General features: G+C 41.5%; 1 protein-coding gene across 1 annotated transcript in view; it reads left to right on the forward strand.

Moving 5' to 3' along the window:
• The window catches only part of LOC128689665 (nephrin-like), a 553,398-nt gene that overhangs the window by 486,577 nt on the left and 45,285 nt on the right, over positions 1 to 21,536 (forward strand). The window contains exons 8-9 of the mRNA XM_070099001.1: positions 11,152 to 11,271; positions 11,953 to 12,138. Coding sequence (XP_069955102.1) covers positions 11,152 to 11,271; positions 11,953 to 12,138 — 306 coding nt within the window. The remainder of the gene's footprint in view (positions 1 to 11,151; positions 11,272 to 11,952; positions 12,139 to 21,536) is intronic.

Raw genomic sequence — 21,536 nt, forward strand, 5'->3', positions numbered from 1 at the left:
GTGGCATCCAGTTGGAGGCTTTTCTCGCCTCTCACCCCCTCCATGTTTTAAATACGGGTACTCCCACCCATTTTGATCCTCGTACTCATACTCTCTCTTGCATCGATCTATCAGTCTGCTCTTCCTCCACTGCACTAGACTTTGCCTAGTCTGTTCTACCGAACTTACATGACAGCAATCATTTTCCAATCAGTCTTACTTCTCCTTCATATTCACCACCTTTCCGTGTCCCTCGCTGGCAATTTGATCGGGCAAATTGGGACGTTTACTAGCAACTCACTGCTTTTAGTGAGGTTCCTTCTTCATCCTCCATTGATGAGCTCCTACACCTCTTCTCGACGTCAGTTTTAACCGCAGCTTCTCATTCTATACCCCAAACCTCAGGCAGGCATTCTCAGAAGTGCGTGCCTTGGTGATCACCTGCTTGTGCTAGTGCGGTACATTTGAAATGCGCTGCATGGGGCAGGTACTGGTACAATAGAACCGATGAGAGACTTCGTGATTTTAAGCAGAAGCATGCAGTCGCTCGCCGTGTCATCCATGATGCTAAACGCACTTGATGGTGAGATTATGTTTCCACCATCACCTCTGCTTCCTCTATGAGTGCAGTCTGGAAAAAAGTGAGGAAATTCAGCGGTAAATACTCTCCTGGCCCGGCTCGTGTTCTATGGGTCACCTGTGTTGATATAGCAAACCCTCTTGACGTTGCCATTGAAATTGGCACTCATTTGGTCCGCATTTCCGGGGCCTCCATCTATGCCCCTCGTTTCTTTCCCCAAAGTTTGCCAGAAAGTTAGTACCCTTGGACTTTTCTTCTCTCAGAGAAGAACAGTATAATGTGCCTTTTACACTTCGGGAACTGGAGGCAACATTCTCAGCTTGCCAATCATCGGCAGCTGGGCCTGACAAAGTTCATATTCGGATGTTACAACATTTACATCAGTCAGCCCTTGTAGTCCTCTTACACCTCTTCAATCTTATTTGGTCACAAGGAGTTCTTCCCCAGCTGTGGAAATCTGCCATTGTTCTCCCTTTCAGCAAGCCGGGTACTACGGGACATGATGCCTCTCACTATCATCCCATTGCTCTTACTAGTGCAGTTTGCAAAGTGATGGAATGTCTGGTAAATCGACGTTTAATGTGGTATTTAGAGACACACAACAGTCTCTCCACTAGCCAATATGGCTTTTGTAAGGGCCGATCTACCATAGACCCCCTTACTACACTTGGATACGTATGTTCGTAATGCCTTTGCGTATAACCACTCAGTTATTGCCATATTTTTTGACCTTGAGAAGGCATATGACACAATTTGGATGTATAATATTTTGGCCCAAGCCCTAGGCCTCCTGTGTCATCATTTGTGGTTGTCTCAGACTCCCTTAGTGCTCTACAGGCTATACGGAAATTTGATACACCTCACCCTCTAGTTCTCCGTATCCAACTTTGGCTACGCCGTATCTCTACCAAGCATAAAGATATTGTTTTTTGTTGGGTCCCTGGTCATGTTGACGTACAGGGCAATGAACAGGCAGACACTGCTGCACGGTCAGCAGTACATGACCTACCAATTTCACATAGAGGTGTTCCATTTCCGGACTATTTTGCTGTAATAGCTACCCACCTTCACACCCGTTGGCAACAACGTTGGTCAACTCTACTCGGTAACAAACTTCATTCTATTAAACCGAGCATAGGTTACTGGCCGTTTTCTTGTCATCAGTGCCCAGGTTGGGAGACTACTCTCTCTCCTGCCTTCGCATTGGCCATACTCGTCTTACTCATGGGTATCTCATGGAGAGGCACCCTGTTCCTCTCTGTGAGAAGTGTCAAGTTCCAGTATCGGTTAGCCACATTCTGTTAGACTGCCCACTATCAACGAGCACGCAGAATTTACTTCCAACGTCGTCTCCGCTCTACTACTCTCTCTTTACCTTCCCTTCTTGCTGATGGACCTTCCTTTAATCCTGACTCTCTCATTGACTTCTTGATAACGAATGATTTACTCCACAAACTCTGATGATGATACCTTTCGCACTCCCCTCAGCCCTTTCTACCTCAATCTCTTGCTGCCCTCTACCCTTTCACCATCTACTGCCCCGCCGTTCTCCGTAACCTACTACTCATCCATCTCTCTTTTACCACCTGATACCCTCGCTTCCTTCCTCCCCTGCAGCACTGTATAGCCCTTGTGGTTTAGCGCTTCTTTTTTATTATAATATGGAAAAAAGTGTGACATGCACTAACACGAACGAACGTGAATTTATGGCTGAAATATCATGCTTGCCACATCTATCAAACAATTATGACAAAATTACGAAGGTGTTCGAACAAAACCAAAATAACAAAGTTGTCTACATGGATTTCATGAAGGTATTTGACAAGTGCGATCATGGAGTGATAACACACACAAAAAAGACTCATGGGAGTAACTGGAGAAATATGCAATTCTGTATTCAGTTTTCTGGAAAATGTTACACAAAAAGTGGTAGTAAACCCAAGAAATTTGATATTAGCAAAGTTAAAACCTCCGTTCCCTAAGGCATGATCCTGGCACCTTCCTCGTTTTTCATCCTCATAGCGGATACAGGTATAGAAATACTAACCTCAGCTTTGATTCATAATTTGTGGACAATACCTAAGCTCGGAAGGCAGCTCAGTAAAAGACATTGAAAAATGGCAAGAATGTTTAAGCCAAGTCCTGCAGCAAAATAACAACGATGCTCAATGGGGGCGAATTTCAACTGCCTTTTTATAGAAAGAACTTAAAAGGAGCAGAGGACTCGTCAAGTGCAACGAACAAAACTTTTGAAAGACTAGAGTGTAATAATGATTATAAATGACCTGTCTTTTAAAGAACACAGGAATTTCTAAATAAGTGGACAAAAACAGCAATCTTTGCCAATTGTTATCTCCTGTTAAGAGTGCTGTCCAGTGTTGACAGCTTCGTTCAAGTCTGAAGATATACCAGAGGTGGAAGAATGCAATCGTTTACTGCCCATATAAAGCCAGGTGGAGATATACAATATATACCTCGAAGAAACTGGAGAGATGAGTTCTAAATGTAACACTACCATAACAAGGTAACGAGTTAGAGATGGGAGGAGACTCGAAACAAACCTAGTGAAAAGCATGGGTGCGAAAGTCGCTGTAAGAAATATCAACTTGTAAAGGCCTAGACTGTTCAGTATTCTATCATAAGATCTGTATGACCTTTGTGGGTTTGGTTTAGTGATTAGTTTCGACTATAATAATCTATCAGAAGATATCAGAAATACTGCCGGGATGGGTGTAGAAGTCTTCAAGAAGAAACTCGACAAGCACCTCTACCAAGCGCCAAATCAACCAGGCTGTGCTACATGTGGACCAGTGGACTGCTAAGAGCAACGACAGCCTGTTTGAACAGGCAAGCAGCAGACAACAAAGGGGTGGACCGGTAAGTTATTGAAAGGCCTCAGTCAGATGACCGAAAGCTCCAAGTGCAGTTCATAATACGAGGTACCTCGAGTTACGAACTTAATTTGTTCCAGAAGGCTGTTCAAGTGCCGATACCGAACGAATTTGTTCCCAAAGGGAATAATGTAAATTAGATTAGTCCGTTTCAGACCTCCAAAAATACACACACAAAATCACTTACAAAATTACATTTGCATAATTGTTCGAGTTGGGAATTGTTCAAAACTCGAGTACCACTGTTTAACGTAAGACCCACGTCAGGGAAAACGTCCTGTTTCCTAAAAAATCTTACATAACCCAACAAGTTTGTAATCGTTCGTAGCTAAGTGATTCTCTTATCAATCTTCATGACTTCACACTTGATCACTATTTCTTGTATAGCAGAAATTGTTTATTGTTAACAGAAATGTGATTGCATCATTACTTGGTAGTTCTAAACCCATTCTGGTCACACAACACCCGAGAGAAGTTCAAGTAAAAGGAAAAGGCAGGTTGAGTTCATTGGACTAAGTGCTCCTCACCGGCATGTAGGAACCTCCAGTGAGAGAATGCCTCCACTGTGTGTGTGTGTGCGCGTGTGTGCATGTGCGTGTGTGTGTGCGTGTGCGTTCGCGTGCATGTGCACGTGTATGCATGAGCGTGCGGGCACTCGTGTTTTTACTTATAGGTAAAATGCGACATTTTATTATTAGGTTAGGTAAGGTTTGTCAGGAAACAGAACAAGTGTCTCCTGACGCGGGTTTTATTCATATGATGACCCTCCGTTGGAGCTTTTGGTTATCTGACCGGGGCCTTCCGCCGGCTTACCGGTCCACCCCTTTAAAAATTATGGGCAGTTATAACTATAAGCTTTGCCAAACCATTACAAACAATACAGGGACACAAAGGGTATATATATATATATATATATATATATATATATATATATATATATATATATATATATATATATATATATATATATATTGCAGTTTATATATATGTTGCAGTTTAAAAACTGTAGTGTAAAGCACCCTTCTGGCAAGACAGTGATGGAGTGAATGATGGTGAAAGTTTTTCTTTTTCGGGCCACCCTGCCTTGGTGGGAATCGGCCAGTGTGATAATAAAAAATATATATATATATATATATATATATATATATATATATATATATATATATTTGTGTGTGTGTGTGTGAGTGTGTAGTCAGGTGTAGAGTATACTATAATCGTCGTAGGTGGTAGTAATAGTGGTTGCACCTATGTGATGGGGGATTATTGTTTTGAGGAAAATTCTTGCTAATACTTCAGAGATGATGAAGCAGCCTTTATTTTGGTAAGCAAGACACGTGTGTAAGAGTTGGGTATCTTTATTGCGAAATGCTTCGCCTACACAGTAGGCTCCTTCAGTCGAGTACAGAAAAGTTTGCAAATTCAGTAGAGATGTAAAGACGATGTAATCAGACCATCACCCTTGATGTCAATTAAAGATGATTCAAGGCATTTGCATCTGCGGAAATTGGGTTCTTTAATCACAAGACGGACGTGGTTAAATTTCATCAAGTGATTGCCGGAACTCCAGTGATCAAGTTATCGTTCCTACATGTATTAATGTTTTCAATGAGATGTGTTTCCAGGCTTCTTCCTATTTCGCCGACGTATGCCCCGTCACAGCCTCCACAGGGGACAGCGTAAACCCCTGCATTGACTGGTTCAAGGTTCTTCGGTTTAGTCTTAGTCAGGTCTTTTACGGAGGTATTGGTTGCGATGACGACTCCAGTGTTAGTGTGTGCGAACACTTTAGAGACGTTCAAATCAACCTGACTGTACTGAAGAATTATAAATTTGTTAGGAATTGTGTTGGTGCGTGGAGAATTGATGATCTGAAGGGTTCATTTTTCTTGCAGTTTTAGATGAAAAGGGAAGGAAAATGTAGCTCAGTGAAGGTTTGGTGTATGAATGTACACTCCTAGTCAAGAAACTCTGGACTACAAATTCGGGCCACTTAACCTATTACAGTGATGTTATGTTATGGATCATAAGAACGTTCAAAACAAGAGATGCCAAGCCAGTGATGATCCTTTTCATATCACTTGTTCTCTCTAGGCTCGACTATTGCTGTACATTATCATCTCCGTTCAAAGCAGGTGAAATTGCATATCTAGAGAGTGTACAGAGAGCCTTTACTGCACATATAAGTTCTATCAAGCACCTCAACTACTGGAAACGCATGGAAGCACTTGACTTGTACTCGCTGGAACGCAAGCGAAAGAGATGTATCATAATCTACACTTGGTAGAAAATCCTAGAAGGAATGATCCAGAATCTGCACACAGAAATCACTCCCTACGAAAGTAAAAGACTGGACAGGCTGTGCAAAATACCCCCAATGAAAAGTAGGGTCGCCATTGGTACTGTTCAACAGCCTTCCACCATGCACAAGGGGACTTACCAATAGGCCCCTGGTTGCCTTCAAGAGAGAGTTGGACAGATACTTCAAGTCGGAGCCGGATCAGCCGTTCTGTGGTTCGTACACTGGACTACGTGTGGCCAGCAGTAACAACCTGGTTGATCAGGCCTTGATCCACCGGGAGACCTGATCGCGGACCGGGCCGAGGGGCCGTTGATCCCCGGAATACCCTCCAGATAGACTCCAGGTAGGTACCTCTCCTTTTCGTTAGTGTGACTTTGTAAATGGTCCAAGTCGAACTGGAACGTCGTTGTAAGCTCCTCTCTTCTCTGTTCGGGTTATTTGTGTATTTTTCCAGTCACGGCATTGTGCTTTTTTTTGTTGTAATATCGAGCACATCTCCTGAAGCGCACAATCAAAGAACTGTTGCAGCATATGGTCGTCTACCAAACCTAAGAAAAGCGTTCCGACATTTCAGTAAGGAGTCGTTCAGGGCTCTGTACACCGTGTATCTCTGGCCCATATTGGAGTATGCAGCACCAGTTTGGAACCCCCGCCTGGCAAAGCACATCAAGAAATTAGAGTAACTGCAAAGGTTTGAAACGAGACTAGTCCCGCAGCTAAGAGGTATATCCTACGAAGCGAGGTTAGGGGAGATCGACCTGGCAACACTGGTGCACATTAGGGAAGGGGGAACATGATAACGACATGTAAAATACTGAGAGGAATCGACAAGGTGGACAGACAGGATGTTCCAGAGATGGAACACAACAACAAGGGATCACAATTGAAAGTTGAAACTCAGATGAGTCACAGAGATGTTAGGAAGTATTTCTTCAGTCACAGAGCTGTCAGGAAGTGGAATAGTCTGGAAAGTGCCGTAGTGGAGGCAGGATCCTTACATAGTTCTAAAAAGAGGTACGATAAAGCTCATGGAGAAGGGAGAGCGTGACATAGTAGTGACCAGTGAAGAGGTGAGGCCACGAGCTGTGAATCCACCCCTGCAACCACAATGAGGTGAGTACATTTAGACGAGCGCACACACGCACACCTACACCTTTCGGTATATGTATTGACTGGTTGGTTAATACAACTTAAAGCCTATCGAATACACTAGAGTCATTAAGGATACATATCAACTATTTACCAACAGTCAGGAATACTTTAACCTCTAAAGTAGAGATTAAGTCGTGTGTGTGGTATGAGGTGACTAAAATGCCGGGAGCAAGGAGCTAGTAACCCCCTTCTCCTGTTTACATTACTGTTTTTGGTCACCCTACCTCGGTGGGATACATGTCGTGCCGAATAGGTAAAACTGGTCAATTATCAAGAACTCATTTAAAATTAAGTCCTTTCTAAAATTTTCTCTTATACGTTTAAAGATATACTTTTTTTTTTCAGAATGATTTTTTGCGAAATTATTGCGTACACGATTATCGCCTGCCTTATTCGGCAAGAAGAGCGTTGCTCTTTGAGTCAAAGTAGCAAGTTTTACCTATTCGACACGACATCATTTTGTCTTTTCTGAGGATGAGGGTCCCCAGTAAAGTTCTAGAGGTGGTACCTCCCTAGAGTCCAAGAGTCTTTAAAGCTGCATATCACCTGTTCATTGCTAATCAAGAATACTCCCAGACAGTCATGTCGGTATTAAAGAAAACTCTAGGTATATATACGAGAATTGTAAATTATGCATCCTCCATGTGTACATGTACTGTTCCTCACAGTGTACATAAATCAAGAGAGTTGCATACACTAGTTAGAAAATGTACAGAGTGTGGGCTTTGTATGTTTAATTTTTGCCTCTTATTACTGACCTCACAATTCTATGTGAATGTACCACATCCTATCCACTACTTTTATCCAAAATATTTTGTTATTACGACGAACACAAAGTCAAAGCAAATATGTATTTCTCGTTATTCACGATAACTCAGTGTTTCCAAAGCCGAATGTACAGTAAAATAATTCGGTAAATCTCGCCCGTGAATTTATGGGTATAGATCGAAGGGAATGACATAGGAAGAGACGTAGTGACCATATTCTACAATGTATTCCACACCACTGATGCAGCTTTCACTTTTAGTCTAAAATGTGTAGTAAACAGTTTCTAGAGTATGCCTGTGTGTCTCTCATTCTCTCGTTCCCTCTCATTCTCTCTTTCCTCCTCATTCTTTCCCTTCATTCTCTCTTTCACTCTCATTTTTTCCCTCTTTGCTCTCTTATTTTCTCTCTCCTCTTTCCCTATTTCTTTCCCCTCTTTCTCATTTTTTCTTCTTTCTCATCTCTCTCTCTCTCCCCATCCTTCGCAAGCCCCAAACTTAAAAAAAATCTGGCTTCTTGAGTCCATGCTAGAAAAGACCAAACATATCCTCTAGAGGACTCACAATTTGAGCAAGCCACACTTCCAGTCATATTAGGAGAACAGGGCATACATACTGCCTCTCAGATTGCCTCGCCCGCTTTCTTATCATTCTCCAATGGATCCAACGCCCTGGCGAAGGAAATTCTACTGGAATATATACGCAATTTGGCAAGGGTGGGTGTCTCCAGCTACACTAGTGGCACCAGCTTGAAGGATAGCCTTCCAGACTTAGTCTAGCTGTTGGAAAATAGCTGACCCAGCTGTGCAAGCACGTTCAACCTCAGCAAGTATTGCTATTTATGAAGAATTGGACACTTGTGCAACATCTGGTTATCTTTATTTGTAGACGTTTCGCCATCCAGTGGCTTCATCAATACAAATTAAAAGACATAATGGGAAGACTGTAAAACTATATACAGAAGACGAGGTAATCAGATGGTGGTCATCACTATCTCCAAGGCTGAGGGAATGATTACCTCTTCTTTTGTATACAATTCTACCGTCTTCCCATTATGTCCTTGAATTTGTATTGATAAAGCCACTGGATGACGAAACGTAACAAAAGATGCCCAGATGTTGTACATATGTCTAACTCTTCTTGTCGGTATTGTATACCATTAATGTACACTACGATTTATTTACCGGTGTCGCGTCAAGGGATCCCATTATTCGAATCACAGTGACAGACCTTCATGTCCTGTTAGCAGTAATATGGCTGCTGGTATTAAACTTGCAACTCTTGGGTATCTTTATTGAGGAAACGTTTCGCCACACAGTGGCTTCATCAGTCCATACAAAGGAGAATCTTGAAGAACAGGAGGAGAATGAGGTAATCAGTCCCTCAACCTTGAGTCGATGTGGTCAGTCCATCAATCTTGAATAGAATACGGCATACGTGCTGAGAAGGAGTTTATAAACCGTTGGCAGGAGAGGTGCAGCAGTCATAGGTGGTGTCACATTTGTTCAATGTTGAAGTAGGTCGTGCCCAAGAATTCATGGGCACGACCGACTATATGATTGTGCCACAAAATATACGAGTCTGCATCTTTTCTATCATATAAACGAACTGTTAAATGTTAAAAGGAGATGAAAAGCCAAATTATTTAAAATTTGTGTTCCAGAGAGAAAAAAATGCCTTAGTGCCTTAAATAAATCAGTAATTATTACAATGATGCAACATACTGTCATCTTTCTTGTTTCTCTGGTACTACGCTATTTTAAATAAATTTCTACTATTTAAGTGCACACTTCTAGGACTGGGTATTGTTCCTATTTACCCCCAGAAAAGCCTCAATTTTCGTGGTATAAATTTTACAAGGTGCTGGAAACATTCCTTAGAGATTCTGGTCCATGTTGACCTAACATCAGACAGTTGTTGAAGATTTGTCGGCTGCACATTCATTCTGTGAATGTCCCGTTCCATCACATCCCAAATGTTTACGCTAAATACTGTCGCAGTATTTAGCGTAGTATTTAGTCGCAACAGAAGTCGCGATTCATCAGATCAGGCGACGTTTTTCTAGTCTTCAACTGTCAACTTTTAGCCTGTGATCAATGTAGCCTCAGTTTCCCGTTCTTAGCTGACAGGAGCCACACACTGTTAGACTGTCCACTCTATCAACGAGCACGCAGAATTTACCTCCAACGTCGTCACCGCTCTGCTGCTCTTACTTTACCTTCCCTTCTTGCTGACGGACCCTCCTTTAACCCAGACTCTCTCACTGACTTTTTGACACCAACTGATTTACTACACAAACTCTGATGATGATGCCTCTAGTACTCCCCTCAGTCCTTTCTGCCTCAATCTCTAACTACCCTCTACCACTGCACTATCCACTGTCCCGGTGTCCTCCATACCCTAATAATCACCCCTCTTCCTCTTGCTACCCTTTTCCCTTGCATCTTTCTCTGCCCTGCTGCGCCATATAACCCTTGTGGTTTAGTGCTTCTTTTCTTCATTATAATTAGCTGACAGGAGTGGATTGTTATTATCAAAAAAGAAACGCTAAACCTACAAGGTGCTGCTGAGCCCATCCAGTACAGACTGTGTGTGAAAAACCCAAGAGATGAGCAGTTTGAGACCCTTAAACCAGCCCGTCTGGCATCAGCAATCATTTCACGGTCAAGGTCATTTAGATCACATTTCTCCAATCTCATGTTCAGTCTAAACAGTTACTGAACCTCTTGTATATGTCTGCATGTTTTCAGGCATGAAGGCGATGCCGCCTAGATGTCCCAATTCTCTCGGAATTTGCATGTATTTTCTGCCATTCACAAGCCGACCAATACGGTCTACATGATCTAAACTGTTCCAGAATCAAGGGTTGGCAGGCTAGTTGCAGTGATATATATATGCAAAACAACCACAGTGAAAAAGTGAAATTCCAATCGCTTTCGTGATTGATCACGTTTTCATGGAACGGTAAAAATAATAGGACAACGGAAGACTTATACAGTTTAGATATAACCTTACATGTGACCTCACATATGACCCTGCATATTGAACATGGGAATGTTGTGAAATTTTAGTCAGGTCACGTGTCAAAATTTAAGAATCACATGACTCGCGAAATCGTAGTGTCACGATTGCAAACAAACCATACCACGGATGGGGCTTGAACCCGAGGTCAGAGAGTCGTAAAACTCCAGATCGACGCGTTATCCACTGGGCCAGGGGGAGTTTTGAGACTCTCTGACCGCGGGTTCAAGCCCCACCCGTTGTATGGTTTAAGAGTGACATATCAGATAAAAGGTAATCTGGTAAGGTGATATTATGGAGTATCTAAGTTAAGCTGCTTTAGTGTATAATGAAGAAGTGATGCCCAAAGTATGTAAATTGTAAATATCATTCAGTTTGACGGTTGAGGTGTGTTGGTATGTGCTGTTGCTGTGGTACCCAGGGTATGTTGATATCAGCAAGTCTCTCAGTAGAGATGTGTTGCAGACGCACCTTTGAGGGTTGTGGTGTATGGTCCCTCTGTTGTGGCGGCTGATCAACTCTTCACTCTCACCTGTCGTACCTCACCTGCCAACCCTCCAGCCACACTCACCTGGCTCCTGCAAGGTAAGTGTGTGTGTGTGTGTGAGAGAGAGAGAGAGAGAGAGAGAGAGAGAGAGAGAGAGAGAGAGAGAGAGACAGAGACAGAGACAGAGACAGAGACAGAGACAGAGACAGAGACAGACAGAGAGAGACAGAGACACTGCCAGGCAAAAAAATTAATTTCAGTCAGCAAATTATCCGAATTAATGAAGTTTGGATTATCATTAAAAATATAGTTTAAACGACGTCAATTAATTTCAGTAGAGGTTCAAAGAGACCAGAAACTTGACTGAACTCTTAATAACCTTCAAGATATTTTTTAGATAATCTTGTCATTGATCAGTGCGTTCATTAAGTAATTAGCTGATTGGTTAGTAGAAATAGTAAATAGTTGACTGAAAAGTTGACTGAGTTGTCTAGTTGACTGAATGACTTTGGATTAATAACAGTATCATAGATTATCAGTTGCACTGAATAATTATTTGACTAATTGCAGTTAATTGACAGGTTAGATGATTAATAATTTGGATGACTAATTAGTAAATTGATTAGCAATTTTATGAAAAAGTTTATAAATTATGTTTAATTAAAATATTCATTGAGTTGCAAAAGAATGATTGACAAGTTAATTGATGTACAGGTTGATTGCATTAACTAGTGACTTGATTCATGTACTGATTAAGATTGGTGTTCCCTCGTGGCCAGGGTCAAGAGTGACCACGGGGTCACTAGTGGTCAGTCAAGACGAGGGGGGAGGGTGGGTCACCTCAGCCCAGCTGACCCACCACCTGCCCAGGTCACAAGAGGTCACCCAGGCCAGCGCAGACTGCCTGGCCACCCACCCAGCCGCCCACCACCCCGTCACCCACACCCATTTCATCACCGTCATCAGTGAGTTCAACTTCTGATTCCGTTTATCTCACTTTAAAATCCACTATGTTTTAACTCACCTAATAAATTAGACACTTGTGCCACACCTGAGTATCTAATAATAATAATAATAATAATAATAATAATAATTATTATTATTATTATTATTATTTACTACAAGTACATATACAAGGTATACAGGTCTAGCTGACATCACTGGCATACTACTATATAGAAAGCCGCTTGTTATGCTGAGCATTTCGGGTAAATTAGGTCAGTTTTATCCCAGGATGCGACCCACACCAGTCGAGTAACACCCAGGTACCCATTATACTGATGGGTGAATATAGACAACAGGTGTAAAGAAACATGTCCAATGTTTCTACCCTGGCTGGAAATCGAACCCAGACCTTCGCCGTGTGAAGCGAGAGCTTTAGCCACCAGGCCACCAGAACCCCAGAAGTTTCTTGAAGATCAGAAGGAGTTTGAGGTAAACAGTCCCTCAGATGAGGGACTGATTTCTTGAAACTCCTCCTGATCTTCAACCATTCTGCTTTGTATTGGACTGATGAAGCCACTGTGTGGCGAAACGTTTCCTCAATGAAGATACCCAAGTGTCATACATGTGTCTAATTTCACAGTATTCTTAAGGGAGAACGTTTTGTAAACATTACTGGTGCTGATGGAGCGACTGTAACGAGAGCTCACCACTGTTACCACTGGTCTACGGTCGTTATAATGTTATTCTAGTATTATAATGCGTGTCATTAAGAAATGATTATAAATATGACCATATTTTTTTAAAAGGGTGGACCGGTAAGCCAGTGGAAGGCCTCGGTCAGATGACCAACAGCTCCAACGGCGGGTCATCATCTGACTAAGACCCGCGTCAGGAGACACTTGTCCTGTTTCCTGACGATCCTTACCAGGTATCACCTGGTGCTTGTCATTTTACTAGTAAACAGATATAATGAGAATTATAATTCCGTTCTTCATAAATTTTATATTCCCTTCCCCGTAGTCATCAACCCTCACCCCCCCCAACCCTATCCCTGCCTGGTCTTGGCACTGGTTGCCTTCACTCCTGTCTGGTGTATCCCAGAGCCAGTAAACCAGGGTGTAGTCTAAGCGAGTTTACACAACCGTGCATTCTAACTCACCAGCTACCACGCCAAGCAACTCGGCAGTCACGGACGTGGTGGAGTGTCCCATTCCAGCAACCTCTACGCACCGCCATTACCGTATCTTTATCTGACTTGTGCAGTGTGGGAGTTTGTGGTAGGCAAAAGGATAAAGAAAAGATACACCTAAGTTTGTCCAGTGATATTTCACTGTGTCAGGGGCTTTATCATTGGCCTGACAAAGCTCGGAACCGAACGAAACGCTGTCAACACAAAAGTGTGCTAAGCATTTGACTTTTTTATGCTGTCAGTGGCCCTATAAACCCCAACATCATCATTTGACTTTTCTATGCTGTCAGTGGCCCTATAAACCCCAACAACATTTGACTTTTATATGCTCTCAGTGGCCCTATAAACCCCAACAACATTTGACTTTTCTATGCTGTCAGTGGCCCTATAAACCCCAACAACATTTGACTTTTATATGTTGTCAGTGGCCCTATAAACCCCAACAACATTTGACTTTTCTATGCTGTCAGTGGCCCTATAAACCCCAACAACATTTGACTTTTCTATGCTGTCAGTGGCCCTATAAACCCCAACAACAACATTTAACTTGACAAATGTCAGCAGTAAACCTTTGGTCAAATCTGGATCTAAACACTTCAATTTTTCTCTCCGCTGTCGTCGATTTAGGAGGCGCTGTTTTCGAACGCTGGAAGCTACGCTACTGAAGGTTTTGGAAGTAATCTGAAGATATTTAAACAAGGAGCGTAATTTAAGTCTCCTAGTAGTCCCTGGTTCTTCAGTTTTTCTTCTGGTTGCCTAATTCTAAACAAGGAATGCAGTTTAGTAATAATTGATTCTTCAGAGAGAGAAAAATTTCTTATAAGTATCTAATTCCTATTGGTTACATTTATCTGTATAATCTCTGCACACAATATCTTATATACTGGCGGGGAGAGTGCGAAGGACAAGCGAAGAAACAGTAGTCAACACACACAGCAAGAAGCAACCCTGATCTTCTCCAGTGCTCAGGCTGCGGCCCAAAGCTGGGTGTGGCTCCAAAAGAATCCTGTAGTGTTTGTTGCCTATGCACTTCTTGACATCGTCTGATGCTACGTAGCTGCCACACCCTTCAAGCCCAGTTGGGCGGGGTTAGTGGCTGTCCAACATGCCTACCTTCTCCCTACGAGACCGTGGGGGGCCGGGGACTGGGGCTAGGCCTAAGGACAATCAGTCCAAGACGATGAAGAGGTACTTGTACCTCTTCCCATGGAAGATATTAGTCAAGACCCTCCTGCGATAGGGAGTCAAGGCCGGGTCACCAACTGGAAAAGACCCGGGTCGGGACATTACCGGCGAACCCCAGACAGACATTATCTACTGGACTGTTTTCCTGAACTAAAGTTGCAATTCATAGAAGTGAAATTTCTTTAGTACGTTGCAAATCAGTAACATTTCTTTCATTGTTGGATTAAAATCGAAATTATGAAACCTAATGTTTGCTAAGTCTGCGGAAAAACATTGGTGAGTAGGCCTACTTGAGTTCCTTCCAGAAAAAAAAAATCTTATGCCTCGGTGCTGCATTATTTTACTCCTATTTTTGCTTCAACTGGCATCAGTGTAGTCTTGTTTCCAGCACAGTTCCAACATGACGTGAAAGATGAATTAACATAACTCTTCACGAGGGTGACAGCTATTCAAGGCTCCATTGCGGCGCTTCGAGTGTTATCGAGACAGTTGTTACTCTCGTCTGGTGCAACACACCCGAGGGACTCGATAAATTGCTCTTAGTAACTACCATTCCAGTATCACAAGCTCTTCTCTGACACTGTTGACACGAGACAAACCTACTGAATACCAACACTCTGGAACTGGGTAAGCAGAGAGAAAAATGGACTTACCTCTACGAGGCTGCATGGACTGAATCTCAGCTCCTGGGCTTGTCTCCTCGCTGGCCAATAATGGGCTCACTCTCCTGGATTCGGGAACCCTAAGGTACCTCTTAAAACTATGTATAGATGCTAACTATTACTCCATTGTCCAGATTTTTTTACTTAACTGACAACTCTTAAGGTTAAAAAAAGATTAGCATCCTTGTAACTCATCTATATTTTCAATTTCCAGCTGTGTTCTCGTATTCCTGTTTCTCATCTCTCGGAGCCTGTCCCTGTCCACCTTAATATTTCTCCTCGGTATTTTGTATGTCGTTATTAGATCACCCCAAGTCCTGTCCGTTTTCTAAAATCGCATTATACCTGGAGTTTACCTGGAGAGAGTTCCGGGAGTCAACGCCCCCGCGGCCTGGTCTTTGACCAGGCCTAATGGTGGAACAGAGCATGATCAAACAGGCTGTTACTGCTGGCTGCACGCAATCCAACGTAAGAGCCACAGCCCGGCTGGTCAGGTACCGACTTTAGGTGCCTGCCCAGTGCCTGCTTGAAGACACCCAGGGGTCTATTGGTAATCCCCCTTATGTATGCTGGGAGGCAGTTGAACAGTCTTGGGCCCTTGACACTTATTGTGTTGTCTCTTAGCGAGCTAGTGACACCCCTGCTTTTCATTGGGGGGATGTTGCATCGTCTGCCGAGTCTTTTGCTTTCGGATAGTGAGATTTTCGTGTGCAAGTTTGGTACTAGTCCCTCTAGGATTTTCCCGGTGTATATAATCATGTATATATCACGTATAGTTCATATCCTCTAGCTCCGGGACTAGCATCATTGCAAACCTCTGCACTTCTTTCAGTTTCTTGACATGCTTGATCAGGTGTAGGTTCCATAGTGCTGCTGCTACTCAAAAATGGGCCTGACATGCCGTATAGTCATGAATGACTCCATGCTTAGGTTTCTGATATCAAATCTCAAATTAACAAGTGTGCTGCAGTAATTATTCAGTTGGCGTGTGCCTCAGGTGATATGCTCGGAACAGTTCTCACCCCGAGGTCTTTCTCCTTCAGTGAGGTATGTAGCCTTCCTCACTGAGCGTGTTCTCCGTGTCTTCTTTGCCCGTCGCCAATCTTCATAGCTTGACATTAGTTGGGGTTAAACTCTAATAACCACTTGATACCATAGATCTGCAGCCTATGCAATTCCATTTCCAGTCTTCCATTTTCTTCACCATGTTTCTCCTCATTAGTTTCACATTTGCAAACAGAAATACCTAGGACTCTTATGTTGTTCACGAAAACGAAAGAGTGCTTATCTAAGTACTGATCCATGTGTAACCCCACTCATCACACATGCCCATTCCTACTCTTCAGTCACTCTAATAATAATATATCTATATTTCTACAAGTACATGTACAAGGTATACAGGCCTAGCTGACATCAGTGACATATTACTATATAATAAGCCCCTTGTTATGCAAAGCATTTCTGGTAAATTAGGTCAGTTTTGTCCCAGGATGCGACCCACACCAGTCGACTAACACCCAGGTACCCATTTTACTGACGGGTGAACAGGGACAGCAAGTGCAAGGAAACACGCCCGATGTTTCCACCTTTACCGGGAATCGAACCACTAACCCTCAGAGTGTGAAGCGAGAGGTTTGCCAACCAGGACCCATTAAATATTCCTCGAATAAAATAAAAAAAAAATATATTCCTTGATGCACTCGTGAAAATTGTTAATTCTCTCTGCATAGTGAACTGTAACAGTTTCAGTTCAGAGTCAAGAACCTAAGTAATGTCAATGTACCGTGAGCGAAATGTCACCGTAATAATACGGATATTGGAGTGGGAACAACGACCAATGAGAGACTACTGTTGTTGGACTATCCAATCAGGTGTAAACAAGCCTGAAGCCGTAAATAATTTTATTGTTGTGTACTTCATATACAGACGTAAACATATATTTTTTACACTAATTTATTTGTGATTAATATGATAATTTATAAATAAAATGTGTGCAAAGAAACGCAATCATTGAGGAAAAAACACTAAGGGTGGCTAAGTGAAAGGTAGTCGAGTGAGGTAAGTCCAGTAATGGAAGTCAGCGCGAGGTAGCAACACTAGAAGCAGACAACAGAGTTACACAGGTGTAACAAGAGTATACTTTCAAGTGTTCTGTGTAAACCGGTGTTATTTAAGAAAGATTTATCTACACCAGCTAGTCTGTCCTGCATTTGTGATCATTTAGAAGTTCAACCGCAGTTTAGAGAGAATATTTGCGGCCGGGTGCGACTAGACAAGACCCTGAACCGGCTAGGCTAGCATCCCGCACTGTTTTCACACATCTGACTGACGATGACAACAATCCTCTGTTATGGTAAGTTCATAGCTATGACTGGCCTGTGCTACTCAACCCAACAGAGATGTAACCTTTGCTAAATTTTATTTAGTATTATCCACAAAATTTCCCCATTTGCATTGCAATAAACGAAGTTCATTTGCCTCTGAATTTTAGTTCTTAAGCTGATTAAGACCTGAAACTAAATATTCATTCTCAGTGGAGTGTTTCTGAAAAAAAATTCTTCAAGAATTAGAGTTTAAATATCTAAATGAAATCAAATCTAAAATAAAATTGGTCCATTTCTTATAGAACTGTGAAGAGGTTAGGTTAGGTCAGGTTAGGTTAGGTTAGGTTAGGTTAGGTTAGGTCAGGTTTGTCAGGAAACACAAGTGGTTTCCTGACACGGGTCTTAGTCATATGATGACCCGCCGTTGGAGCTTTTGGTCACCTGACCGAGGTCTTCCGCTGGCTTACCGGTCCACCCCTATAAAAATTATGGTCATAATTATAACCAATATATAATATGTGAAGAGGGGAAGTAGAACGTTGTGTAGCACTTAACAGCGACAACGAGTCCTGCTCCACCACACCCCATTGCTTTTTCGTATTTAAAATTTTTCAGGTATAAACACAAGAACATATTTTTTTTATGGACGCTGCTTGTGTTATCAAGCGTTTTCGTGTCAAATTTTGTGTTACAAGTACAGGAACATCACGGACATACAAGCCTTGGACGCACCAATTAATAATGGACAACCCGAAATACACTGAATAATTAGTGGCATTCTTTTATGCCTACCGTTGTATTCACGTAAACTAAATTATTTGTAAGGCATAAAGAAACTATTATTATTTTTATTAATATAGTTTGTGTTTTTATAGAGGGTTAATAAAATAGTTGTCCAGGGAATTTTGGGGAACTGGTGGCTAACGAGCCTTCCGCCTCATGATCGCAAATTCATGGCAGGATGCTTGATAGTGAGGTCTAGTGAGATGGATCTTACAACTTGTTATTCAGATAAGTGCAATCCTCTTTCGGCTGGGGTGTATCATTTTCCTAGTGTCATTATCCCACCTAGGATTATTCGTAGTTGGGATTCTTCATAATTGTTCCTTGGATCAAGTAATTATCGAGAGCAGACCACGGAAACTGGGTCTTTAGGAAGTTTAAGTGGACAGTCATTAGGAAATGATAGTGACGCCATTTTAAGAAGCTCCGTCATTTAAGGCTAGTGTTAATAGCTAGCTAGTAGTTGAGGTTATTTGGATAGAGAAGCACTGGTCGCCGTTGCTCAGCGGTGAGAGTAGCCACTCTCATTGCTGAGGTCCAGGTAATAAACCCTGGAGATTTTGATAGAGAAAAACAATCCAGGGGAAGAAAATATATTTAATGTAACAGCCTCAAGCATTAACTCCATTGATAATTGCAGTAATAGTAGGATGATGAGGAATTTTAAATCTATACCCGGGGAATGACTTGTTTACATGAACACGAACCCTTAAATTCAAGGTCACGGGGGGGGGGGGGAGTGAGAGAGAGAGAGAGAGATCTCAGTCTGCAGGACTCGATACTGCTACTGAGACAGGCAGCGCTCTTATCCACTCAGCCACAAATGCCTCAAAAGCTGGGCAGCCCGGGCTGACTGCGATCTTTCTCTGTATATACCCGCTTGTTTCTGCGTGATGCATTCACACACACACACACACACACACACACACACACACACACACACACACACACACACACACACACACACACACACACACACACACGAGGTTATATATATATATATGCTTATATATAATATATATATATATATATATATATATATATATATATATATATATATATATATATATATAATATATATATATGCAAGGAATTCGCAAGAGCAGGCGAAATATACACAAACACTGATCTCTGGCTGAAGGACCAGAGATCAGTAATTGTGTATATTTCACCTGCTCTTGCGAATTCCTTGCATTGTTAAAATCTCTAGTAAGGCTGATGCATGCAGGGGTTGAGATGAAAAGCTGTAAGCCTTCTCCCTGAAAGCTGGCTGCCTTGGATCAAAGTCTAGCGCAAGCTGGACTCCAAGGTATTGTCCAGTGTGGGCAGATTGGTAAAGCGCTGCGTACCTTGTTCCAAGGTTCATAGGTTCGAGTCTCCTTCAGCCAGAGATCAGTGTTTATATATATATATATATATATATATATATATATATATATATATATATATATATATATATATATATATATATATACTGTCGTGCCGAATAGGCAGAACTTGCGATCTTGGCTTAAATAGCAACGCTCATCTTGCCATATAGGACAAGTGAAAATTTGTGTATGCAATAATTTCGCCAAAATCATTCTGAACCTAACGAAAAAAATATATTTCACTGTGTTTGTTTAGTATTAAATTACTGTAAACAAATCTAAAATATATTTAGTTGGGTTAGGCTAAAATATATTGTGCTTGTTATAATAAGGTTAGGTAAGTTTTCTAAGTTCCTTTTGATGCAAAATTATAAATTTTTACATCAACATTAATGAAAAAATTTTATCTTTAAACGTATAAGAGAAAATCTTAGAAAGGACTTAATTTTAAATGAGTTCTTGCTAATTGATCAGTTTTACATATTCGGCACGACATATATATATATATATATGTATATATATATATGTATATATATATATATATATATATATATATATATATATATATATATATATATATATATATATATATAATATACATGGTTATTTACAACCGAGTTTCCTGCAAATTTCTTAAGTTCCTGTAGTGCTCCCTAAGTCCCTATTAATTCCATGGAGAATTAGAGCAAAGTTATGTCCTGTGTGAGCAACGAGTGAAAGACTAGTAACCTAAACACTACAAGGAAAAGACACTGGATTAGTTGAATGAAAGGGACTTAGATATCCCAGCACTAAGCTAAGAAAGTTAATAGGGGGTGGGAGACTTTTAGTGGGTAGAAGTGAAAGTAGCTAAATTGTGTGCATCAGAGAACTAGAATCAAAGAATAAGTAGCATTAATATTAGATTTGTTCACTCTGGAAGGGAGAGTATAAGTGTTTCAATTCCAGAATTATAAGGATTACAATTAGGCTTGGAAGTTAGAAGTGAGTTGTAAGTGTTTATACAACTGAGGAACGGAGTGTAGAGGGGAGTGATTTTGGGAGAAGTTAAGCGAATGTTCAGGGAGTTATGAACCAGGTCTGAAAAATTCTTATGGGAACGTTAATGCTGAATCGGGAGAATCTGTTGCAGAAGATTTATTAGGTAAGTTTGGAGCCCCAGGGGTTAAATAGGGGACCACTAATTAAACTACGTATAGAAAAAAGGTGTATAGGTAAGCAATATATTAATAAAAAAAGGATGTATAGGTACACGAGATACATTTATTACTAAGCTATGAGTTGGGAGATTAAATAAGATAGACTTAAAGGAGCAACGGATATCTGGTCATTATTTAGCGGTAATTTGCGGTTCAGGGGTAATTTGCGGTTCAGGCAGATTGTCATCAGTGGATATGACGGTGGAGAGAGTTGACGAATTAGAGGAGATACGTATGTTGGACACAGCATAAAATACCGACTAGTTGATAAGTAAGACACGTGTACAACAGTTTGGTATATTTATGCCAACTGTTGCACATGTGTGATTCAGAGAGATAAGATGAAATAAATGAAACATTTGGGAGAAAGGTCGGTTAGAGAGAGTAGAGGTAATGAGGCGGGGATCGAGGTAATGAGGCGGGGATCGAGGTAATGAGGCGGGGATCGAAGTGGTATGGGGTACATTTATGATTGCAGTGTAAGTATGAAGTTTGATTAGATATGAGAAATATTAAGTCATCTGCTAAAACAAAATGACGGGTATAAGTTCCAGGGAAGATCTGGCAGGTCATGCAGAGAAATGAATGTGGGCTAAGGAAGCTACCCTGAGGCAGCTCCTGGACATTTAGCCGATGGCAACTTCGCCGACGGACATTTCACCGAAAGACATTTGGCCGAACTGGAATTCATCACCTAACCTAATTA

The sequence above is a fragment of the Cherax quadricarinatus genome, chromosome 66, assembly GCF_038502225.1.
Source record: "Cherax quadricarinatus isolate ZL_2023a chromosome 66, ASM3850222v1, whole genome shotgun sequence".
In the NCBI taxonomy this organism is placed as follows: Eukaryota; Metazoa; Arthropoda; class Malacostraca; order Decapoda; family Parastacidae; genus Cherax; species Cherax quadricarinatus.